Raw genomic sequence first — 24,193 nt, forward strand, 5'->3', positions numbered from 1 at the left:
TGAGGCAGTCGTATGACTTGTTCTGCAAAGCCTGCTTTCTTCTGTAGACTTTGGGTTGGGATGTAAGAGAACAGATTACCAGGACCTTAAATTGGTATGTATGGGGTTTGGTTGTGTGTATGTGAGTCTTTCAGCCTTTTTACAGAAGGAAACCGTGTGGGTGATGGTTTCTGTATATGGGTCTGAAAGCAAGCTAGCTGTTTATTTGCCAAAGCGTGTTTTCTCTTTTGAATGCGATGATCTCAGTAAGATGTGGTACTCTGATGCTGTAGAGTCAGCTGGCTGGACTTCGGAGATGAAGACTGATGCTGTCTTGTGATACAGTAAATAACCCTTTGCCTATCACCAGTGAGCTCAGCTTACTGCCTTGATTAAGCGTTCACATCTTGTTTTGCTTTTCAGTAGTTGCAGCAGCAGTAGTTCAAGTCACTTTCGCTTTCCAATTATGCTGGGTTTAGATCTGACTCTGGAGCCGGGTAACTGACAGGCTTATGGCACAGAGAGAGGGAAAACCTGAGCAAGGAGCAATGGCTGAAGTAAAGCATGACCTATTTTGGACCAGTCCTCTGGTCCCTGGGATGAGCCAAGACTGTGATGAAGTTTACAAAACCTAGTTTACTCCAGCAAATGAAGAGTTAGGATGCAAGACTTTACCATATGTTTGCATAGCAGACATTTGTCACAAGTCCCTGGTGCTGGGGAGTAGTGAGTCAGCAAAAGGTTCTTTGTGGAAGGGCCTGTGTGTAAACAGATCAGAACTCTGAAAGTTTTGTGTAAAATATTTACATGCTTTAGGAATCTGGGGATGTGTTCATGAAATTGATTGCATCTGTTTGGCAACACTTTGTTGTTGCTTTAATGTGAGCTGTCACACTTGCAGTGTTTTGATGTGCCATAGAAGTATTCGTGAATCCTTCATTCCTTTATCTAGTGCCTCAAATACCTGAGCCATACTTGTAAAGAAACATTCTGAAACTAGAACTACCTGCTTTTTGGGGGTGGAAGGTTAAGAGAAAAGCAGGATTATGTGTATTCATATGACATACTAATGTGTGCTTAGTGGGAGTTCCATGAGTAGAGGTAAAAATAAATTCTTTTCTAAAATTTGTTTTCTTTTTGGTAAGCATCCTGCACTGAAGTTCAAGTATGGTTAAAACTATGAGAACTTTCAGAGTGAGTCCTCTTTGAGAGCAACTGGTTTCGGTTTCCACTTCAGTAGCTGCTTATTTAGTGCTATTCCAGGTAGTCTTACCAGCACTTTTCATGGAAGTCTATCCTGTAGAACTAGTGCTGCAGTAGCATGCTTTGAAGTTAGCTAGCAAAATATATAGAACTGTTCTGTTTCTAAGCAAATACACCTCGAGGAAAATACACAGTCTTTACATTTCTTCCTTTGTTCAAGACACAGAGGCAGGCCTGGCTCTTTATAAAACTTTTTAGTTCTCATTCTATGTTAACAGATTTAATCAGCGCTAGTTCAAACTAGACATCACAAAGGACTGGCTTATGCAAGAAGGCACTAGCAATAGGGACTGTATTGTAACAGCAAAATTGCAGCTGTATGAGTTTGTTAGAATAGACGAACTGCGTGCATTTCAAACTCTGCGCCGAGGTTGTGGTTTCCATTCTTTGCCTCAGGTTTTTTTGGTAGGGATTTTTGTTTGGTATGAAAATCACAGAAGGGACAGAGTTCTCACTTTGGATTCCCAGTGCTTTCTGTGACAGGTTTTCTGGAGTATAGTGGGTTACAATACAGCACTTTGTAAATTCTATGTCCTGTTGGAGTAGCTGATCCTGGAAACTATCAGCCTCATATGAATAGAGGTAGTGTGAAACAAATGGCAGGTTTGATTTGCTTTACTTTATTTTATTACAGACATCATCAGATGTTCACGTAAAAATGCTATAAATGTTCTACTATAGCAGTGTTTTTCTAATTCCTTGGTTATGTGTTAATTTCCAGCCAGGTGTAGACTAGCCCCTACCTTCCTGCTGAAAACTTGCATCTCATTTCTGTGCTTTGTGGCAAATGGCCCATAAGAAATGACATTTTTGGGAGGATGGAATTTCTGTGGCAGTTGGACAAAGCCATTCATTTTGAAAACCAAACCCTCCTTTCCGAGTCGTCAGAGACGTTGGTGAGGCGGTGTCACGGGCAGCTCTCCCGTGCTCAGCTTGCTGCAGAGCAGGGTTGGTACACAGTGTTCTGACATTCCAGCAGTCTGCCTTCAGATCCCCTCACAGTTTCTCTGTGAAAGAGGAGGTACTTCCTTTCAGCACACCTCTGAAGTCTGTGTGTTTTGGGCAGTCATTCCTAACACAGAAGTTGAGTGCTTGAAAATAAAATTCAGCTAAATCACACTGCGGTGTTGTGAAGTCTGTCTTTTTTCTCTCAGTCCAGGAAAAGTCGGATCTAAGGTATGCTGTCTTTTAATTTACTGTTCTAACATTGAAAGCATCCGTATTACTGAGGTGTCTGCATTTGTTCTATGCTTTGCTTGCTGTATGTTGGGTTTAGTGTTTTTGCAGCTGAAATAGCATGTTGCTGAGATAATTTATTAGCTGGGCATAGAGTGGTGTGATCCTTTCCTACCCTACAGAAGTGCCACTGTTGTTGTGCATTAATTTAAATTAAAAGCTTCCTGCACCAAACAAAGCAAGTATTTTGTGTATTGTACTAAGATGTCTTCAGGATGGACAGAGAGGCCTTGGTTACAGGCTGTGCTGGTGTAGTTCAAGACTTCAGCCTTTAAAAAAGAAAAAAGGGGATTAAAAAAAGAGGAGTGGTTTGGTGCTTGTTACTGGTCTCTCATCTACCTGAGGAAAACTGAGGGTACAGAATGGAGTGGGACTGGTGTTTGTTACACCCAGATAAGCTTTTTGGTTTTTTGTAATAGACATGTGAAGTCTCTGCCAGTAGTACACAATGAAGAAGTTAACTTTTAAACCGTGCTCTTGTGCTTAACAGGATTTCGGATAACATGGAAAGGCAATAGGAGTATTTGCAAATAGTTTGTTACTTTCCTTTAACAAAAGAAAGAGAAGTCTGATTGCTAAAATAACTCACTTCTACTATTTAAACTCACAATGTGGTGTTCACAGCACCAAATGTTACAGTAGCATTTACAGGAATGTTATAGGAAGCTGTTGGAAGCAGCATTCAATTAAACCAAAAGTGAAACTAGTTACCAGACCGTGGATATGTTTTTAAAAGTGGATTGTTGCAGTGACCTAGATACACTGACAGAGAACCACCAAGACTGCAGTCTGAGGATACAGCTGTGTCTATAGCTGTAAGGATAATGATGGAGTGATTGTTCACTTCTGTGAGACAAGGGTAGATAGTTTCCATCAGAATTAGTAAATCTGAAGTTTGACTGGAATAGCATTCTCTTTAGAGATGGAAGCAAGGCTGATCTAAAATGTCATTGTCTAACGGTGTGAGTGCAAGCCCAGCTTTATTGATAGCTATTTGCTGTTGTGCAGAGCAGCTCCTGACAAGGGTAAGGTAGGAGGCCTGACTAGTTGGACTTTGGAAACTCAACTGGCCTCACACTGGGTTCACCTGAGCACTCAATGCCACTTTTTGCATAAAGCTCAGAGGAAAGCTTAGAATGCTGCTGGTGGCACCAGTGACGGGGATAGAATAGGTGGCAGCCACTCCATAGCTGGAAGATGAGGAGCTGAACCCAGTATGATTTGCCATCTGTCTCTTTCTCAGCTCAGGCACCACCTTGAAAGGTACAGAAAACACTGTATTACAAGCTGTGCCTTACTCAGGCTGTCAAAAAAATGATTCTTCCAATATTTCCTCATGCTCAGAACTGGATTTCAGTGTACACAGGTATCTGCATCATTTTGGTGTGATATTTACTACATTACATAAATATTTGTGTCAGTTCATAAAATGATTTAGTATTCAGCTGATGCAACTTCAGAAAATCAAGGTGATACTTTGCTGAAAAATACTGGTTTCTCTGAGTCTGATTTAATAGACTTGCTTGAAGCATTGAAATGCTTCTCAAGGTTTTTTTTTTATGCTTTTCCTCCTGCTTATTACATGTATCCTACACTTTTTGTGTTAATGAAAAATTTTAAAACTAGGCTGGAAGTTCCTTCTGTAATCTTGCAGATGTTTTTGTGTTGGGAACCTGAAGAAAGACACAATGGGAAAGAAACAACTTTTGCAAAAGGGATAAAGCTGAAACGCCATCTCTAAAAATGGTGGTGGAGTAGCAAGGTAGATGTGCTAATTCATATCAGAGTCCTGTTCATTGACCATGTCTTGTGAATGAGAAATAAAGCATAGCAAAACGATGCATAATGGAAATCTGCTGCTTACATTTTGGGAAAGCCTATCGCTCAGTTGGTCAATTACATTGTTCAATAAACTTATGATCTGAAAGCAGCACCAATCTGCCTGCAGTGTTTTGTGTTAAACTGGGAAGAGAATGTGTGATTCTGAGAAAACAAAGCAACAACATCCTCCCTTTACATTCAATTTACTTCAAGTGGGTTTTAGGGAGGTATACCTCATCACCTTGACTTTTATTATTGACAAAATAGAGGTATCTCTTAAAGTTGCTTTGTGTTAAAAAAAAACAAAAAAACAACCACCTGCTTATTTCAAGCAAGGTTTTTTTTCTCCTGTATTGTTGAGTATGTCAGGATTGTGCCAGCTTTATATAAGGGTAGTAGAATATTTTTTAAAATATTTTTTCATTCTCATGTTGATACTGTGAAACTGTTTTTGTGCTTAAGGGTGTGGTGAGGTTGCAGTATTTCCTGCCAACAGCCCTCAAGGAATGACTAGTGTAGAGGTGACAGGCTGTTGAGATTGGTAGGGCAATCTCTGGACTCTGTCTGAATGTGTATGTGTCCAACCCATAACTGTTGACAAAAATGTTATATTACAACTTTTTTCCTCAAGCCCATAATATTGATTTAACTGCTTTAAAGCCAGTTTATTCAGTTAGGAGTGAACATCCCTGCAGTTGCAAGCAACAAACTTAAGTGGGCTTTCTTTATTCCTTAGCTTCTGGCTAGCATTGCATTGCTTATGGAACAGATGAAAAGCTTTGGGTTTTTGTTACTACTGGTGTATAACTGCTGTACTAGTAAGTGTCTGACAACTGGGAGGTCTGGGAGCACACAGAAAAGTGAACCTTACTGTAAAGCTGGAAATTGATTTTACAAAAAGGGAATTTATTTGTAGTATAGCTTCTTCAGTTCTGAATAGCTCTACATTGTAAGACAGAGGAACCTTAAAGTCAAGAAAGCAGGCGTGGTCTTAGGCCTGTATGTGTTGCTGCTTCTTTAGTCACACAGTTGTGACTAAAGGATGCTAAAAGGGTCCATCTGGGTTCTTAGATTGTTTTTATTTTCCTTCAATTTGCTGTAAGTTTCAGATAAAGATTTAAATTGCTCCAATCACTTACCAAACCAAAGCATTAGCTCATAATGGCATCTAATTCAATCCTGCAAAAACAGTATTATTGCAAATAACATATTCATAACTGCTTTTGCTTTGCTGTTTAATGAAAAGTACAGTTTTATTTTCAGTCCTCTATCCTCCCTGTATCAGGAGAGTAAAATACTGGTGCTGTTTCTGTAAGCGGGTGATTCCATAACTATTTGCCAGCATACCAAATGTATTTAGCAGAAACTGCCTAATAACAGATCTTTTGCAGTGGCATGTCTGATTTGTATGAAACATTGCAATAATTGGCTTCATTGGTACTGTCAGAGTGAACTTTAAATGAAAGTGACAGTAACTAGTCCAGACTTTTTTCATTTTGTTCAGAGTAAAACTACTAGACAGTAAGTGACTTAGTGGTTTTTCTGCTTTTAATTAGCAACCCAATTTTATACTCTTTTAATTATCATTTAATTGGATTCCCCCCTTACACTCCGAGCCTGGCAGCCAAAACAGCTGATTTAGTATTTGGCACAACTGAGGGGTGAAAATTTCTTCTATAAATCTTTCTCTAGAGGATATGTTTCCACCAGCATAGAGGCTCTTTTCTGGAAGTGGCAAATCTCTTTTAATATCTCCTTACTAGTCTCTTTTGTGCCTAGCTCTGAATCCACCATTTGAGAAGTGGTTATAACTGAGGGGGCTGAAGCCTCCAAAGTAAAGCTTTAATGTAAACTGTAACCAGAGAGGACATACAAACAGTTCTTAAATTAGATTCAAAAAGGTAATGTTGGTATATGTGTAAGTTGTCCCTGTAACTGTTCCAAGAGATTAATTGTCATGTCCTTGCATGTTCTTAGGGGAGGGGGAATTAGTGTTGTAAACTGACCTTTGAGGGTAAACTAGAGGACAAGGCAGGGGTTGGGGATGCTTTTAAAAAGGGACTGGAAGGGAGAAAGGGAAAAACTCAATGGTTTAGGGACTGAATGAGAGGCAGCACACTGAAGCCTTGCTGGGCTGGGACAAGTGGCCAGTTACAGCCCTCTCCCCTCTGCTGGCAGACAGAGGAGGCAGAGAAGTACCAGCCAAAAAAAAAAAAAAAAAAAAAAAAAAAAAAAAAATAGGAAGGACATATTACTTTCCCATCAGTAGTACTGAACTCAAAACATGGATAACATCATGTAGTTTGCAGCCCATTGCATGTGTGGGTTTTCAAAAAGGTCCGCCATCTGGTGGCTGGGCTTCTCTTTGTTAACTTCTGGCTCCTCAGTAAACTGTTCAGGGAGTTCAGAGTGGGGGCTGTTTTAATATCAATGTTAAGTCAGTTACCAGAGGAATCTCTTTTTTAGCCTCCTCCTGTAATCTTCAGGGTTAAATGTTTTCAGCTCATAGTTCAGTTGCAGTTATTTGTAGCTGGCATTCACATTTGCTCTGTAATTCAATTTAGATGATGCTGCTTGGCCTAAATTGGAGCAGACTAGTAGAAGGAGCTTGGTGCGTTTAGAAACCGATCGCTGACTCTGTAGTTAAGGTCATCCAAGTAGAGCTATAAATATTTCCCCTCAGTTTTAAGGTGTAGTTATCTGGCTTGAATTCACTTATGGAATTGTGATTGATACTCTCAGATCTTATGTGTCAGTTTTTTCAGCTACTAAAAATGCTGACTAACAACCTTATTGTCATCACACAAGTACTGTAATAGTCTCATTAATCCATGTGGTTTCAGTTCCAGCTGTTTGCTAGTTATTTATTCATTAGAGTCTATTTTCTGAATAGCTTCTAGCTACACATTCTTCAGAGAGATGAGATTTTATTCATACATGTATCTACTTATAGGTGAGGAATTTGAAACTGGAGCATGAGCAGGAGAAAAACAAGATCTTGTCGGAAGCACTAGAGACACTCGCTACCGAACACCATGAACTAGAGCAGTCTCTGGTTAAGGGATCTCCACCTCTCAGCATCCTCAGTGAAGAGCAGTTCTATGATGCTGTTTCAGGTAAGTGGTGATGTCCAGAATATGAGTGTGTAGACAGCACGTGTGCAGTGAATGCCTTGGGGGCAGGTGGGGTGGGGGAAGAAGGTGGGAGCAGTCTCACTTCAAGTGAAATCTCTGTCTTTCTAACATGGACTTAATTTTAGGGGTATGCTTGATGTGTTTCATGAGCAGGGCTCTAAAAATTTGCCAGAGTTCACCTGCAGAATTGTATTGCTTCATCTTAGCTGTGACCAAAGGTTAGAAAACCTTTGGTTAGAAATGAAAGGTCTGATTGCTTGGGAGTCTACACCCTTTTTTTAAATAGCAAAACATAAGGCTCCTATTTTGGGAGAGGTAACTGTATCTTGTAGCCTTCCGACTTTTTGTCCGTGGTGGTGTCTGCTTCTTCCTTTGTTCTGTTGTTAAGATCAGACTATAAAAATCCCTAGTTTTGAGGGATAATGATGTTAAGAAAGGCTTGTTCCGTTTCAATTTTGTATACCTGAAGTGTTAAACATGAAAGAAGAGGATGAATCAAAATCCTGCATGCATTTCTTAAATGTCTTTTCTTTCCCTAGCTGTTGCTCAGTTTAGTATCTTTCATAATTTCATATCCAGAACATGCCAATAGTGATTTTGGAAGATCCTGAACTGCCTGAAATGAATTCAACATGCATTTGTATAGAGAGGCTGTACATAGTGCAGCTCAAGAGTAGCTCTGACTGGGTGATCCAGCAGCACACACCTGTCTACAGCTATGAAGGATTTGAAAAGTTTGAGGGTGAACATAATCTAAATGTAGCAGATAATTGGGTTGCGATGGCAGACTTCACTAGCAAGTATGGGGTTACTTTTTCTGTGAACTGAACTGTCTGATGCTTCTGACAGATGAGAAAAGCTGTGTTCCCAGACTCCTTGATAGGTGTTCTGCAGTGAGAAACTTAAGCTGCGAAAAAAGAGGCAAAGGAAGTCTATGCACAGGAGCACAGTGAATCAACTTTGTGAAGCAGATTTAGCTGTTTATCAAGTAGGAGAAGAGACTGAGGAATACTAAAACAGGTTCTTCCTCTGGAACCCAAGGAAAAATTCTGCTAAAAGGCCTCAGGCTCTTTTGGTTGTCAACCAAGCAGAGAATAGTTCTTTATCTGATGCTGTTGGAATGTAGTCTCTCCAGCTGGGCTTGCTTTGTGCATATGAGAGAATATTAAGCTTTAAAGAGCTGCTAGTCAATATATCTCGTAACTGACCCTATCTCTTAATGTTGAATGAAACTGTCCAAAGTTACCTCTCCTGTTGTCAGAGGTGACAGTTTTGTCATTTCAAGCTACAAACAAATCATATCAAGTGGATTTGTAAAATTGTGAAACTCGCTGAATGCATATATATAAAAACATACTTTAAAAAACCCAAACATGATTTCTTGCTTCTTTGGGAGAAGTTACTTGACATAATTCATCTTAATTGCATTTTAAATAATTTTCTGGGACAGACTTACTGTCTTGGCTGTCCATCAGTTTAATCAGACTGGTGTTAGATTCTCTTCTCTAGGTTGTTCACATTTAGAGTTTATCAGAGATTAAGGTCCTTTATGTCTCTGAATGGGGTGGGGATGGAGAGGTGGCTAGAAAAATGGAAATGTGATGTATTTTCCTAACTGCTGAATACACATTACCACCTTCACTTTAAGCATAAAAGGAATTATTTTTTGTTGGTACAGTTTGAGGAGGGATTTTTTTTGTTTCTGGAAATCTAAATTGTTGCAACTGTCTGCAAAGCTTTTGCTTAACCTGATTTGCAAACTGATAGCGTTAAATTATATTTATTTTGTACAAATAGCCATATTCATTATCTTTCTAGGTTGTGTAGGAAATTGAGCAAACAAATGTATTTTAACAGGGTGATATGAAAAATTATAATGTCTGTCAGTGGGAAAATGCCACTACTTAGAGTATTTTTTCTATCAGAATGCCATCTTATTCTGCTTGCAGTTCTATGAATTTTTAAATCCTTGCTGTAGGTGTGAGTTTAGAAGTGAGAGTGTTGCATAAGTAGGCTTGCACTTTGAGCTGAAGAATTGTTAGTTTTGACTTGACAGGTTGAAAGAAGATGCCACTACTGCTTTTTGTTTGTTTTTTTTACAAGAATTTTGTCTGTATAAAAGACATTTTTTGTTTACTCTCAACAGAAGTATCACTTATGAGACCAATCAGAGCAATTTTCAAGCAGGTTTTTGAGGAAGAGGTGTATCAAAAAGGATGTATTCACTGCAGCAACTACTTGTCCCCATTTGCCATGCTCTGGTTCACATTGTAGAACAATCCAATTGCTTCTGAATGAAGCTGAACAGGAGATACAGTCCAGTTCCTATTGGACACTCAGTCCATGGCAGCAGAGTAAGAGCAGATCTGAAGAGAACAGCACTAGAAATGTATCTGGTTCGATTGTCAAGTCCTCAGCACCATCTGTTCCTCTTGCAAATCTGCTCCAGCCTGAGCCATGCTACCTGCTAGTGTTGGCATAGGCTGAATTGTTCACTGTTAAAATCTGTGGTGTGTGGTTCTGTTTGTAGAAATTGTGGCCAGTTACAGAAATATCCTCTTCCTTTTCCAAAACTGGAGTGAGGAAAATGTTTGTTTGCAATGTGGTAAGATTACTTACTGAAGCTGGAGTTTATTTTCCAAAGTCTCCTTTCTTTTTAAGTGATATGCTGTTGTCAGTACTTTTTGACTGTTGCAGTAATTCCTAAATCCCTGCAATGAGAGAGAAATTAAAAGAAGAACCTACAGAAAATGCAAGTTATTTGTCTTACCAAAGCATGGTATCCAGTGTTAAGAAGAGCAAAGTTAAGGGTGTTATTAATCTGAACTCTGATAGCCATAGGTCAGTTAACAGCGCTTCCGGGTGCGCTGATCCGCTCATCATGGGAGTGGTGGAAATGTGTAATTAAACTCGATACCACACAGAGTGCTGCAGCTCTCACTTTCAGGATTGAATGCTTAACATGTGTCAAACTCTTCTATGTTTAAAGCAGGGTGGGGTGGAACGGGAGGGCTCTGGGAAAGGGAAGAAGCACTGAACAAGTAGCAAAATTCAAACAGACCATCTCCTAGAGAGCTGAAGAAGTTATTAGCTTTGATTAATACAGACCTGAAGAGCATATGAAAATGGAATAGGAGTGCAGAGAACATCCACAGTGCTGAAAAATGGCTAAGCAGGTCAAGAATTAAAGGGTAAAAGTACTTGATTTTTGTCTTTCAGACATGATTCCTTTCTCATATGCAAATTGTGCACCCAGTTTGGGAAAAGTTTAGATTTTCCTTTGTTTTTCTCTTTTAAATGGGTTTTATCTGAGAGGTGGGGGTTTTTCTGCAAACAGGATTTTCGTATGTGTTGAGAGGGTTATTGATGGCTTTCTGTAGATGCAATCTTGCAATAAAAGCAGTTATTTAGCTACAGGAATATTTAAGTACACTGAAGCTAACCTGTCATAGTACAGCTTCTGCTGGTATCTACCGCTACTGCATGTTCTGTTTATAAATAACTCTCCTAAATGGTACAAGAAGTAGCAGACTACATCCAATGCTTTTGCTTGTTTCCTAGTTTGTCGCCAGTAATCAGATCATTTAAAAGTAAAAATGGTGCAGAAAGCATTAAAACCTCTTGCCCTTCCTTCCATGTTTAGAATAGTTTGTCAAGTGGCTTTTCTTGAACGTGTACCAAAAATACTTCACAGCCTCTGTGAGAACACTGCTGCCTGTCACTTCTTGCCTTGAATAGAGTTTAAAGAATGAATTCAGGCATCTCAGAGGGATGGGAAACACCTAGTCAGAATTGAGACCAAACAGTGCCAATGGTTAAACACTGATATGTCTCAGGTTTATTTATTAATCAAAAACCTTGGCAAAACTTTTCTATCTGCATCTGAAGACTTACCAGTTGCAGCAATAGGAAATGAGGTCCCTTGAGTTAAGTTTCTGTCATTGCTTCTGCTGTTTCCCCGGTCCTCTCTCACTCTTGCAAAATGTAGCTGGTGTTTGTACTGTTACTCTTTCAGGTTTCATGAGCTGGAGAGCTTCCTAGTCAGCCTGGTCTTGTCTAAGAGATCACTTTAAAATTTTGGCTTCTTGAACAGGGACTCTTATTCCTTATCCCCCCTCCTCAGCCCACAACTCCTTAAGTTCAATTAAAAAAAACCTAGTCATTTTCTCCTAGTCATCTGTTTGACAGCTGCTCTGTAGAAACTTGTGAATATAAATCTTTTTTTGCAGTGACGGGGGAGTATGCAAATCTTAATTCAGAAAAGAGTTCGCTGCAAGTGCACAGGGAAAAGCTTGCTTTGAGTTGCCTGTTGATCTGTGCTCACAATACAATACTAGGCTTGTTCACTCTGACACCCTAACAAACTCTCAAGGCTTGCTAAGTTCCGGGTTAAAGGAGGTAGCTGAGGTTAAGGGATTGGAGACTGAGATCTTTGATGGCAGGAGCTGCTGTAGATGTATTTTCTCTGTTTCTCAGGGAACTGGGTGAGGTTTCTCTAGGGAGAAATTCCTTATAACAGTTGTGTTTCATTCTTCTACTGTTTCTTCTTGTATAGCATGGTCTTCTTGCATGAGGTAAGGCATGTGCCCTGTGGAAGGTTATCTGGGAGGTGTCTACAGCTCTGGGGAGTTTGAAGGTGTGGAGCTCAGTCCAGCAGAATCATCTATAAGGCCAGCATGAGGAGAACTGAACATGTGTGGTATTTAAAAATCTTTGTTAGACCAAGAAGCATATCCAATAGTGACAGGTAGTTCTGGTGCAGCTTATCTGCTCTTGCCTTTCTGCTCTGGAGTCCTGGGTCTCCAGAAGCTCAGATTGAAGGAATTTGCATGCTGTGGCTCTTGTCTGAAACCAAGACGGTCCTGGATGGTACAAGAGAAGAAAGGACCGACCCTACAGGATCCAGACTTTCCTTTATGTTATTGGGTTGGCTTCATGCTTTTTTTGTCATGACAACTGTTGGCACAGTTGAGCAGCTCTTTCAAAAGAGGTGGAATACATCCCTTGAGGGGATTTATAGCTTGTTGTGTGGTCAGGAAGCTGAGGCCCAAGTTGTGTTACATTCCTAGTGTCTTTTCTTCTGCAGTATTTGGATATGCAGGAAAACTGTATTTTCCTGGCTACCTGGGTTTAGGATCTCTGGACAAATCTGTATTTTATGTAACAAACTTGTCCCAAGTAAAAATGCGTTTCCTTACCCTACTTGTTAAATATAGTACCCACCAAACTAATGCTTTGATATGTTATATCATAACTTGGCACAGAACTAGACTGACAAATTTGGGGAAAATTGTGAGAAGATTCTCTGGAGTGCCAGTCCACTTCTTTAACATATCCTCAGCACCAGCTGGCAGTTCTTTTCATTCCCTAGCAACTGGCTTAATTTCAGTACTGTCTTGATGAGGATAGGCATGGATGTTTTAAATAGTAGGAAAGATCTCCTTTATGCTTCTAGATCTCTCTCTCTAGAAAGGATGGAGACATTGTGACACAGCCCATCCTTTTATCAGGATTCTGTCCTGTTCCTGACCCTTATGTAATCTGGATGTGGTAGAAAGTCCTCCTATTACTGTATGTATATGTGTATATATATACATATATATATATATATATATATATATATATATATATACCACTCGGCAAAGAAATATACAATTTGCATGTTCTGTAGAAGATACTGGCACAGCTTTTTTAAGACAGAACAAGAAAGCACCTGGCAGTAGACAGCTGTGAGTGAGATATTCTTTTGGACTGGCTGCTACTTCAGCAGATTTTGATTACTGGTTTTGAATTAGAATGAGTGTGTGAGAGAATGGCTGATTTTTCAATTATTTCTCTGGGATTTTGCAGCCAAGAGCAACAGCATATGCTGGAAGCAGTACATGGCAGGAATAGTGTCTACTGTAGATCAGTTCTACATTTTTCAGAAGCAGTGAGACTTAAGCTGTTTACCATGCAGTGTGGTACCTGGTTTCTGCTAAAGAATTTTTCAAATGAGATAGAAATTGATGTCTTGAGTTGTTCCTTCACTTCCTGGAACTTGCAATTGGATAATCCTTTGACAGTCTTGTCAGGTTTGAAAGAAGACCTAACACAAAAATACAGCCTTTGCCAGGAAATTTGTACCTTCTGATCTGGGAGAAGACTGTCTCTTCTCCAGAGGTAGACAAGCAGTACCTGACTAAAACACTGGTTGGAAAGAAGGTGGTGGTGGTGGTGTTTGGTTTAGTTGAGATGTGATATGGATTGTACTCTTAACCTGCCTTCCACAGTACGAAGTTTATCTTGTTGATTGGTGAGCTTATCACTTAGACTTTACTGGCACCTACGTAGTTCGCGTTTTCTATATGATACATCTCCTGTTCTTTGATACTTGTTCAGTGAGTTGGGAAGTGAAGGTTGGTGAACAGCACTGAGAGTCTTGAGAACTTAGAGCTAACTGAAGAAAGAGTCATTACTCAAGGTATCTGTTTGTTCCGTAGGGTACTGGCATCTGTATGGCACTGGCACTTGTCCCAAGCAAGGTCTAGTAGCCTCAGTTTAATAAATATACCAGATTTTGGCTCAGTTTGATAGGGGATTTTTAATGTATTGTGGTCTTGCTTATTGTGCAATTTCTTTATGTCTAGATGCTGGGCTGCAGCGGTCCCTGGCAGTACTAGTTACTTACCAAATGGATGCTGTCATCAGGACACAGTAGGCGACTTAGGTTTCAGTTTTGTACAAGGCGGGGAGATCTGTTAGTGACTGAAGTCTAGCACAGGCGATAGATTCATTAACATGCACCTGCTCTTTTGCAGATTCGGAATCTGAAAAATCATTAAGTGGGTTTGAGACAACAGCAGCCTACTCATTAGAGGACAGCATGGATTCAAAAGATACAATAACTTCAAGCATGTCTGAAGAAAAAGTGTGTGGCAGTGGGGAGTTGCTGTCAAATGGAATCAAAAAACACAGGTAGGATGTTGTCCATTCTTACAGTTCTATAATATGCATTAATGGTAAGAGACCACAGGAATCTCTGAAAAGCTAACAGAAAACTTTTAAAACTTTGCTAGGGATGATTGACAAGTAATAGGTTGTGCTATGATTTTATAAAGACTGTTTTTCCAAGGCTGGTGTGCTCCTTTGCATCTTGATGATCCAATCTAAATAAGTAAAAATGAAATATAATGTGCTGTTTAAAAATGGACACACTTGTTTTTTATTAGATCTTATTGAAATCTATGTGGATTTTAATTCCTTCATTTATCTTTAATGACCTGTACCTCCTATTGCCTCTTTAATTTCGAGTTATTTGATCCTTCTGTTGGTATCAGGAATGAATGAAAAATATTGCTAGCCTGGCATCAGAAACTCAAATGTGAACAAAGGGAGTCTTATTCTAAAAGTCTCATCCATGTTTTATGTGCTTATTTTGTGTTGTCAAATGATCCATTTTTATTTGTTTCCTTGCTGATAAAGGAGGACAATAGGTCTGGAGTTAATGAGATGTAACAGACACCACTATTCTCCAGTTTCAGTGAAAGGGCAATATAACATTTGTGCTACAGATAAAGCCAGACTTCAGCATGTTTCAAAGAGACTATTCTGGAAGTGTTTTGGACATACAGGGTGATGAGGATACCACATTTCTGTAAACACAGGAAAATAATATTTAATTTTACAGCAGGAAGCTAGACAGGCTTTAATTACTTGGTATCTTAAATAGTTAAATTGCAGTAACTGTTGAAGTGAGTTGGTAGCATCAGACCTGATGTTTCAAGGGTCAACCTGTGCATGTCTCGTACTACGAAAAGACTGAAGCAAATGAGGGCTTGGGTGGAGCACTGGGTGTTTTGGGGAGATAACATAAAGCAGCTGACTAAGCATGTTGCTTTGCTCTTGTGCTGCTAGCAAGATGGTATTTATGGCCTTGGCTAAGTGCCTTCCCTAATTAGAGCAGGAAGCTCAGGAGTGGGGGGAGGAAGCAGTAGGTGAAGGTGGGACTCTGAATTGCCTTCACTGCCTTGGAAACAGTGAGGAGAGAGGATGCAGTACATAATCAACATGAAAATGATGGTGCATGTTGACTTGCATTGTATTGAAGAGTTTTAACAGGAATTACTCTTCCATTTGCTATAAAAAAGAAGTTACTTGACAACTTCTTGCAATGTTGCATGATGCTGTCAGACCTGCAGGGAGTGACTGGAGAAGCATTTCAGAGCTCATGAATTTTATAAAGAGTAAGGAAAAGCAATAAACATGTACATCTGCCTTAGTTGTTTCTCTGAGCTGCCTCTTCTAGGAGTAAAGAGAGCATAGGATCTTGGAGTAAAATGGGTGCATAAATTGCTAATAATTTACTGTTAAAGAAAAGTGGAACCTTTTCTGAATCTGTTTTGCATTTAGATAAGAATGTATGGCCATATTTTACGTAACTAGCTGTATAATATATTGTTGTATTTTATGGGATTAAATTACCCTAACAACATTATAGGTTGAGCTGTAATGTTAAGCTTTTTTACCTGGCACTTTGGTGTCACACTGGGAGTTGTCCCCAAATATATTGATGCAAACTGTTTCTCCCCAGAAGCTCAGACAATTTAAGCTTTACCTCCAAGAGAACTTTCTCAGGGGATGGGAGATGTGTGGTATTTTTAGCCATTTTTCTGAGGCTGTTGGTAGTAGCCATGTTTGGCCTGGTACAGCATCTGTTTCATGTGACTTCAGAACTGTGTTACCTTCCTGGAGCTGCTGGCTCCGATTTGTGCCTGTTTTGTCTGGGGGCTGGTTCTAACTTGTGTGCATGTGGTCAAACAGGCACTGCCTGTGATACCACCTATATCCCTTTCAGAGAAAAAACTGTAATTTCTTGGTGTTATGCAAAGTTAGGGGTTCAAAATGTTTTGACATCACTTTAATTCCATCCTTACACCCTTGAATTTGCTTATAGTTGTCTTGTTTTGTTTTTTTAACTTCCATTTGTATTTGTATTAACCACATGGAAACAAGTCACTTAGACCAGATTAATTTTTTTTACCTAAAATCTTGGTACCTTCAGATGAGTAGAGGATCTGCAGTTTGCCTTTAGGGTGCACATGAGATTACCTAACACTGTTTAGCCATCAGTTTAAATAAGATTATTTCCTGTCCTCATCTAGACAACCTGAGCTCTGATCTGCACCTCAAATATTATTTGAGTGGTTGAGAGTATTCCACACAGAAGTGGAGGTTGGTTTTTGCTTGGCAGGGGGAGCATAAATTGCTTTGGGTTTGGAAATGTAGGAATAAATCTGTTGGTTCCAAGGAATCAAAAGTGTTGGGAAGTACATATACAGATAGATGAAGCCAGTACCACGTATAATCTGATGGTTTATTCTGGGGTTTTTTTTCTGGTTTTTTTTTAATGTAGCTTGCATCCTGCAGATTCTTCACATAGTGTTTTGATTTTTGTTACACTTCCTGGGAGAGGCTTTGAGAGATAGAATAAAACAGTAAATAATCAGGAAGTAAATAACAGTAAATGATCAGGAAGAATTAAATCACTTTTTTTTAAGAGGGAATTTTTTTCATCTTAGTCAAGCTTAAAAAAAAGGAAAAAAGGAAAAAAAAGCCCCACCCCTCAAAAAGGTCTAATCAACCCCCCAAAAACTCCATTGCATAAAAATGTTCTGTATTAAGTGCCAGCATTTTACATCCACTTGTCACTGCTGTTTCCTTTGTACTGCTGAGTTTGTTGTCAGCTTTCTCTCTGGTCCCTGCATTGAGGGCCTTTCAGAATGCAAACATGTTGGTGTTCAGCTTCATGGGAACCAGGAGACTGTTCAGGTTGGCATGAAGAGCAAGCTGAACATGCCTTTTTCACTCCATATGTCTCCTTCCCCACAAGATGCCTGTAGCATTTGATGTGTAATAGCTAATGCTTTGTACAAGTGTTTTTGTTTAAATGAAGGATCTTAAACACCTCTCATCTATTCTACTGCACAGAAATTCCAGCAGATGTTTTTGTTACTTAAAGCTAAAATTAACTTCCTGAGTTGTTTTCTAAATTGACATCTGGAAGGAAAATTTTGCATTCAAAAACATTTTGTTTAATCACAAAGTATGAGCATGTCAAGGCTATTAGGCCTCAAGTCTTGACTGCCTGTCATGTCCACATGTCCTTACGTGTCCCTGGGATCTTCCTTGGTGGCTCAAAACCGCTTTGTTTTTTCAGTACAAGTATGTCAGAGGGAGGAGAGAACTGACTCCCATAGCAGTTTGACTGATATAGGCAACAAATACAGATGAGTGGCTGAAACTGAATGCCAGCTTTCGAGTGATTAAACAAATTGAACAAAAGGGCAGATTAATGGAAATGTAAGTTTTAGTATGTAAGGAGAGCAATTCCTGTGTATACTTCAGCAAGCTAAGGCTTAATGTGCCTAGCATGCAGAAGGGCTTACTTAAGCACAAATATCCACTTTGCCTTCATTAAAGGATACATGGGGTGGGGTGGGGGGAGCAAGTTAACATTACAAGTGAAGATAACACTGAATAGTTGGTGGACACTGTCCTCTCCTGGACATTTGCATCAAAACATCCATAGAAGTATTTTATACTTAATATTATTCAGGATGATCTGTTTCACAGAACATTTTTGTCTCAGTGAAAAGTCAAAATAGGGAGTGAATTATGGTATGTTGGTCAATTAAAGTAAGTCCTCCTACCCACTCATCCTCTGCAGGGGAGCTGAGTAAAACAAGTCAGTGTTGGGCTTGTAGCTACTTGCTAACACAATAGTTTGCTACCATGAGATCAGACATATAATTGGGTTTTTGATGGGATGGGGCTTGTTTGATTTTAAGGAACATTTTTTGGTTTTGTTCTTTCTGAAAACTGAAACATCAGCCCTGGTAAAGGTATTCCAGTGGCAAGTAAGTAGGGGAGGTAGCACAGCAGGTAAGGCTACTGAAACAAACAATTTAGCCTTAGCATTTTTTCTCTAGGCAGTGTTTCTGTTTATCAGAAAGGTGGGGTGGAGAAAGAAGGTGCAGCCTATTCGCGCTCTCTGAAGAAGACTGCTTTAGCTACCTTGAGCAGAGACAAGACAACCTTGGTTAGGAGGGCAACACAATAATTTAGAGTTGACTGAACTTTGAAACTTTATTAGTTCATGCAGTTTGAGTGAGCTCTAGGTACTTTTTATCTAATAATAAGAGCAGAAAAATTGTGAATTTTGCTCATTGGCAATAGCTTCATGATCCAAAAATGGATTTGTGTTGCGGACAAAGGGCTTTGACCAATATTTATGCCTTTCTAGAAGTAAATTGGATTAACAACTGAGCTGGTCAGTAGCAATAAGAAAACTGAACAAATCTGTGCTTGATTTCCCATAAGGCTGAGAAATGCATACTGTGTTCTCAGCTTAAATGCTGGTCCTTGAAAGTATGTTTATGACTTGTTTTGGGATATGTCAGCCCCTGTAGAACAGGCTGCTCTGTTTGCTCTTCTTTAATGGTGCTGCTTTTTTCTATTGTTCCTGAGGGCTGGTTTTAATATAGACCATAAATGTTGTGGCCCTTCATTGTCAGTATAAAGGTGACTAGCAGAAAAACCCCAGAACAACCCCACTGTTTAACCCTCAGATCTGTTCAGACATAGTGAATGTACTTATGTACCTATTCAGTTAACTTCCATTTTCTCACAAAGACACAACTAAACATCTTAAGGTGCCACTGTGAGAACTATTCTGATGAGTGCTGTAGACATTCTCTTCCTCTGGTGTTATGCAAAATTAATGGTTCTGGTTTTGGAAAAATTAATGTTTCTACACAAGTAAAACAGTTTAAATGCTTCAAAGTAGCACTGTCATTCCCCATGCTTTTTTAATTTAAAAATTGGGAAACTGTTACTTTCATAAATGAGCATATGCATTTCTTAGTCATGGTCAGTTTTGGAATATTTTTCTTACTTCTGATTTTTTTCCCCTCTTCCTTTCCACAGAACAAGCTTACCATCTCCAATGTTTTCCAGAAATGACTTCAGTATCTGGAGTATCTTAAGAAAATGCATTGGCATGGTAAGTAATCAGAAAGCTATGATAGAAAATGGGAAGTGATAGTTTTATTTGAGGCCCAAATTAAAACTTGTTTGGGAGAAGAGGTCTTTTGTATGTGTTTTTTCATTTGTTTATGGGGTTTGTTTGCTTTAGTTTATTTAGTTTATTTTTAATTTGCTGCTTATGCTTTATTTGCCTGCACAGGTTAAGAAGGTAAGACTTGGTCAGAGCAATATTCTTTCAGTAAAAGCATCTTCTCTTGACTTGAACCCTTTAAGTACTTTGTGGGTTTTTTTTTTTCATTTATTTTAACTGTGGAAAAAACAAATCAATCCCAGGAAAACAACCACTTCATTTTGCTTTTGTGCCTTCCCCTTAGCAACTGAGTATACCCCCTTCCACATGGCGTTACTGACCAGTAGGTGGCCAGATCAGATGCAGCTGGTTGGCACCTAATTTGCATCCAGCTAGGTGTGAATTGAGAAGAGCTCTTCACTCCCTTAGATCCTACAATAGGCTGAAAATACTTGCTGCTGATAAACCTTTGTCAGTCTTTAACAGTAGTCTATAGAAGGGAAGGTTTGTGGATTTGGTTGCTGCTGTTTTCTCCTCCTGCCCTTGGTGTAGTTAGGGGCAGCACCAAGCAACTGGTGTGGAAATGCTGGGGAATGCCTGCATCAGCAGCTCCAAGTCTCCGGGACTGATGTGAAGTGAGGCTTCTCCCAGTGTCTTTAGTGGAAAAGTGTTGCAAAGTAAAAAGAACATATTGAAAGCCTGCCTTGCATAAGGTGTCTGCAGGAAAAAAGGGTCTTAGTTCTGCTTTGCAGCAATTGCTGCAGACAAGTTGTGGTTGTGGGGGGCAGCAGAACTTGTAGAGGCATGTACCAAAGCATCTGCCAAAGCTCCTGGTGCCAGGTGCTGCTGTTTTGGCTCAGGACAGCGCTGTTTGCCGCACCCTTGGCCAGCAGTCATACTTACACCCTTTTTATTTGCTGCTGCAGGCAGTTTAAACCGTTGCTGTGTTATGCATTCAGAGGGCATGCTTTTTAAAAATGGAGAGAACAAACAGCATCTAAACTGTAGGCCTTCCTTTAAATTCTTATTCCTGTTACAAACCCCCTTTTTTTCTTCAGAATACAGAATTCCTCTTTTTATTCTTGTACCACCATGTTTCCCTGCCCTTTCTCACTCTTCTCTTCCCCCCACCCACTTGCCCACCTGCCTCCAAAAAAAGATAGTATTTTTAAGTAGTTAAATGGTCTGTATCTATTTATGGAATAATAAATAACTTATTCTTTAAATGGTCTGTATCTATTTATGGAATAATAAATAACTTATTCTTTAGAAGGGTTCTTAATACTTCTTTCCACTGTTTCATCTCACCTTCTTAATGCATTCATTGATAGGAAGTTTGATGTTTGGTTTTCTTTTTTGTTTTAAAAGTAGCCAAAATGCCAGCACAGCTCTGCTTATCAAGCTCATAAGGGTTTTGTCCTTCCAGTATTAGCAGAGCCAGGTCAAGCACACTGCATTAGCACTAAGAGCATCATTTATTTTTGTAATAAGCCAATTACACTTGGGTTACTGCGGGTCAGTGTGTGTAATCATTCAGCTTTTAACTCGAATTTCATTTGTGCATCAGGAGTTGTCAAAGATCACAATGCCAGTTATATTCAACGAGCCTCTGAGCTTCCTACAGCGACTGACGGAGTACATGGAGCACACGTACCTCATCCACAAAGCCAGCTCACTTTCCAGCACAACCGAGCGAATGCAGGTACGTTGGCTTTGCTAGTTCACGTGAGCTCTTGGTGAATGTTGTGGGATCTTTCTTCCTTGTAGATGGTCTCATTGTGGGAGGAACTCCTGTAACTTGCTGCATGTTGGCTTCTCTTACTCATTAACTAGTTTCGTTTATTGTCCTGGTTTTCACAGGGCTAGAAATCAGTTTCTTCCTAGATGGTGGTATGGTGCTGTATTTTGGATTTAGAATGAGAATAATGTTGGTAACACACTGGTGTTTTAGTTGTGCCTAAGCTGTGTTTACAATAAGTTAAAGACTTTCTGCTCCTTGTGTGCCACTCCAGCAGCAAGGAGGCTGGGGGACACAAGAAGCTGGGATGAGGGCAGAGCTGGGACAGATATTCCATACCATATGGTGTCAAGGTTAGCACATAAACTAGGGGAAAGCTGTCTGTGGGCTGCTGCTCAGGATCTGATGGGGCATCAGTTGGTGGGTGGTGAGCCATTGTGCTCTGCATTACTTGTTTTGATGATTGAGATTCTTATATCATTATAATTTTCCCTTGCTTTTCTGCCCTATTAAGCTGCCTTTATCTCAACCCACTGATTTCACCTTTTTTATCCCCCCAATCTATCCCACATCCCATGTGGGTTGGGGAGGGGGTGGGTGAGCAAATGTGTGGTGTTTATCCTGCTGGGTGAACCCACAACAGTCCTTTCTGGCACCCCACAAGGAGCAGAGCTTAAAGGGTTGAGAGAACAATGGATCTGACCAGAGCATAATATAGCAAATTCATAATAAGCATTTATGATATTAGTTTGATACTATTGATTTGCAGTGTTGATTTATTTGCTCTCACAGCTGCCGTTAATGTTCTCGGAGTCGGGTTATGCAACATCTAACTCGCTGTTTATGTTCCCTGCTGTGCTGTTTATCACCTCTGGGGGCTGGGTTAAGGTTGGCATTTTGTTGTACTTTGTAACACTGTCTTATGATATGATAGAATGCCAGGTGGTGCATGTGAGCTGGTATTTGTACTTAGCATTGCCAGCATTTCCACACTTTGGGAGCCATCTATAGGAAACCATTCATAGTTACACCTTTTGCCTTTTCTCATCAGAGAGCCAATCCATGTGGGAGATACCTGCTTCCATCATCTCCCTCTCTTTCAGGCTAATCAGCTCTTGAGAATTTTGAGTAGCATCAGGATATCAAATCTACTTGTTCCTTTGCTGCATCTCCTGAATGTGTTTCAGGTCTTGTTTATGGTAAAACAACTATTTATGGATACCACCCAGAGATCTGCCTCAAGGCTGGAAAGCTGAGTGGCAGGGTGTGCAGGATAGCATGGGTAAGCACTAGGATAGTGGGCATCTCCAATGTTTTGAAATTTCACTCCTAAGCAAGTGCAGAATCCTGAAAAATTAATAAAATGTTTGGAAAAAGTATGCTGTTCCCCAGGCAATTCTAGAGTGACAGAAATCAGTGCAAGGTGCAGGGGCCTGGCCCAGGCCCAATGAGCCCTGTTCTACACTATTCATTACCCTCAAGGGGAAGAGAAGGCCTCTGGATCTGACAATAGAACAAGAGGCACTGGAGCTACTCCAACTCCTGTGCCTGGTGCCACTGCTGAACTGAAGAACCAACCTGTGCTGTTGTCAGTCACCCCTATGCACCAGAGGAACTATTGGAAGCAAAAGTCAGCTCATTTAGTAAGGGATGAAGGAGTTTCTTCCAAAAGGGAGCCAGGAGAAAGATGTAGACAAGACAGACTACTCTGAAGCAGTGCTGTCATGAGAGAATAGGAAGAAGAGGAGAGGTAGCTGCTTACTGGGGAGGTGGAATATGAAAAATTCATAAATGAGGCAGTATCCACCTGTCCCTGAGTGAGCTGTGAGATACACAAAAAGATTTTGGCTGTCATTCAGGTGAGCACGTTGTCACCAGCCTACTCCAATGCTGGGGTAATAACAGAGCCAGTAGTCTGGAATCAGAGGGTAAGGGAGCCAAGCAGGTAGGATCCCTTTCTAGGAACTGGGGCAGTGACAGGGTGATTGGAAAAATGACACAAGTCACTGTGGAGGTGACTCATGTCAGGTGTGAAGGAAAGATATTCCTTCAAGGGAGATGTTATATGTCACCCAGACAAGTGGAGCACCTTGGAGAAAGGTATCAGCACCTGAGGGAAGTAGCCCTGCTGGAGGTGATTTATGATGACCTGGACGACATCCAGAGATGCACATTAAATCAGGTGCGTGTGACCCCTGTGGTGGAAGTTTGTGCAGAACCAGAACTGTTTAAGCCAGCAGGCAGCTTCAATACCAGACAGCCAGTTGCTCACCCTAATTCCCCTCACCTCCTCCATGGGATGGGGGGTAGAATTGGGGAGGTGGGGGGAGGAGAATAAATGATAATTTGAATATACAAAGCAAGTGATGTGCAGTGAAGTCACTCACTGCTCACTGACCAATGCCCAGGCAGTTTCCAAGCAGCAGCAGCTCCCAGCCAGGTTTCTTTCCCCCCTAGGTTATTTATGTACTGAGCATGATGTCATATGGCATGGAATATCCCCTTGGTCAATGTGTCAGCTCTCCCAGCTGTGTCCCCTCACAACTTCTTGTTTCTCCCAGCCTGGTGGGGTGGTATAAGAAGTTGAAAAGTCCTTTACTTTGTTGCTAGACATTGCCTAGCAACAACTAAAACATAAGTGAGTTATCAACATTATTCTCATACTAAATCCAAAACAGCACTGTACCAGCTACCAGGGAGAAAATTAGCTCTATGCAGCAGAAACCAGGACACCTGTCTAGGAAAATATTTTGACATTCTGTAACACCATGGCTACTGTTGATTAACTGTGTGATCTTACTCTTCTGAGTAGTGTGTTGCTGCATTTGCTGTGTCTGCTGTGGCCTCGCAGTGGGAGCGTACTGGGAAGCCGTTCAACCCATTGCTTGGAGAGACCTATGAACTGATCAGGTAATGACCAGAGCT

The 24,193-nt window shown here is 40.3% G+C and overlaps 1 protein-coding gene across 6 annotated transcripts in view; it reads left to right on the forward strand.

Annotated features, from left to right (window-relative positions):
• OSBPL1A (oxysterol binding protein like 1A) overlaps positions 1-24,193 on the forward strand; it is a 76,342-nt gene that overhangs the window by 39,406 nt on the left and 12,743 nt on the right. For 4 of the 6 annotated variants that reach the window (XM_088051462.1, XM_005517210.3, XM_014256290.2 and 1 more), the window contains 5 exons: positions 7,253-7,415; positions 14,234-14,390; positions 19,401-19,476; positions 21,098-21,232; positions 24,081-24,178. In XM_088051462.1, the coding sequence (XP_087907588.1) occupies positions 7,253-7,415; positions 14,234-14,390; positions 19,401-19,476; positions 21,098-21,232; positions 24,081-24,178 (629 nt within the window). Of the gene's footprint in view, positions 1-2,236; positions 2,419-7,252; positions 7,416-14,062; positions 14,130-14,233; positions 14,391-19,400; positions 19,477-21,097; positions 21,233-24,080; positions 24,179-24,193 lie in introns of those variants that run through there. The other 2 variants (XM_088051471.1, XM_088051468.1) reach the window with 2 other exon arrangements.

This window comes from Pseudopodoces humilis, chromosome 1 (genome assembly GCF_049639895.1).
Source record: "Pseudopodoces humilis isolate 2021_Gansu_Grassland_sample_001 chromosome 1, ASM4963989v1, whole genome shotgun sequence".
In the NCBI taxonomy this organism is placed as follows: Eukaryota; Metazoa; Chordata; class Aves; order Passeriformes; family Paridae; genus Pseudopodoces; species Pseudopodoces humilis.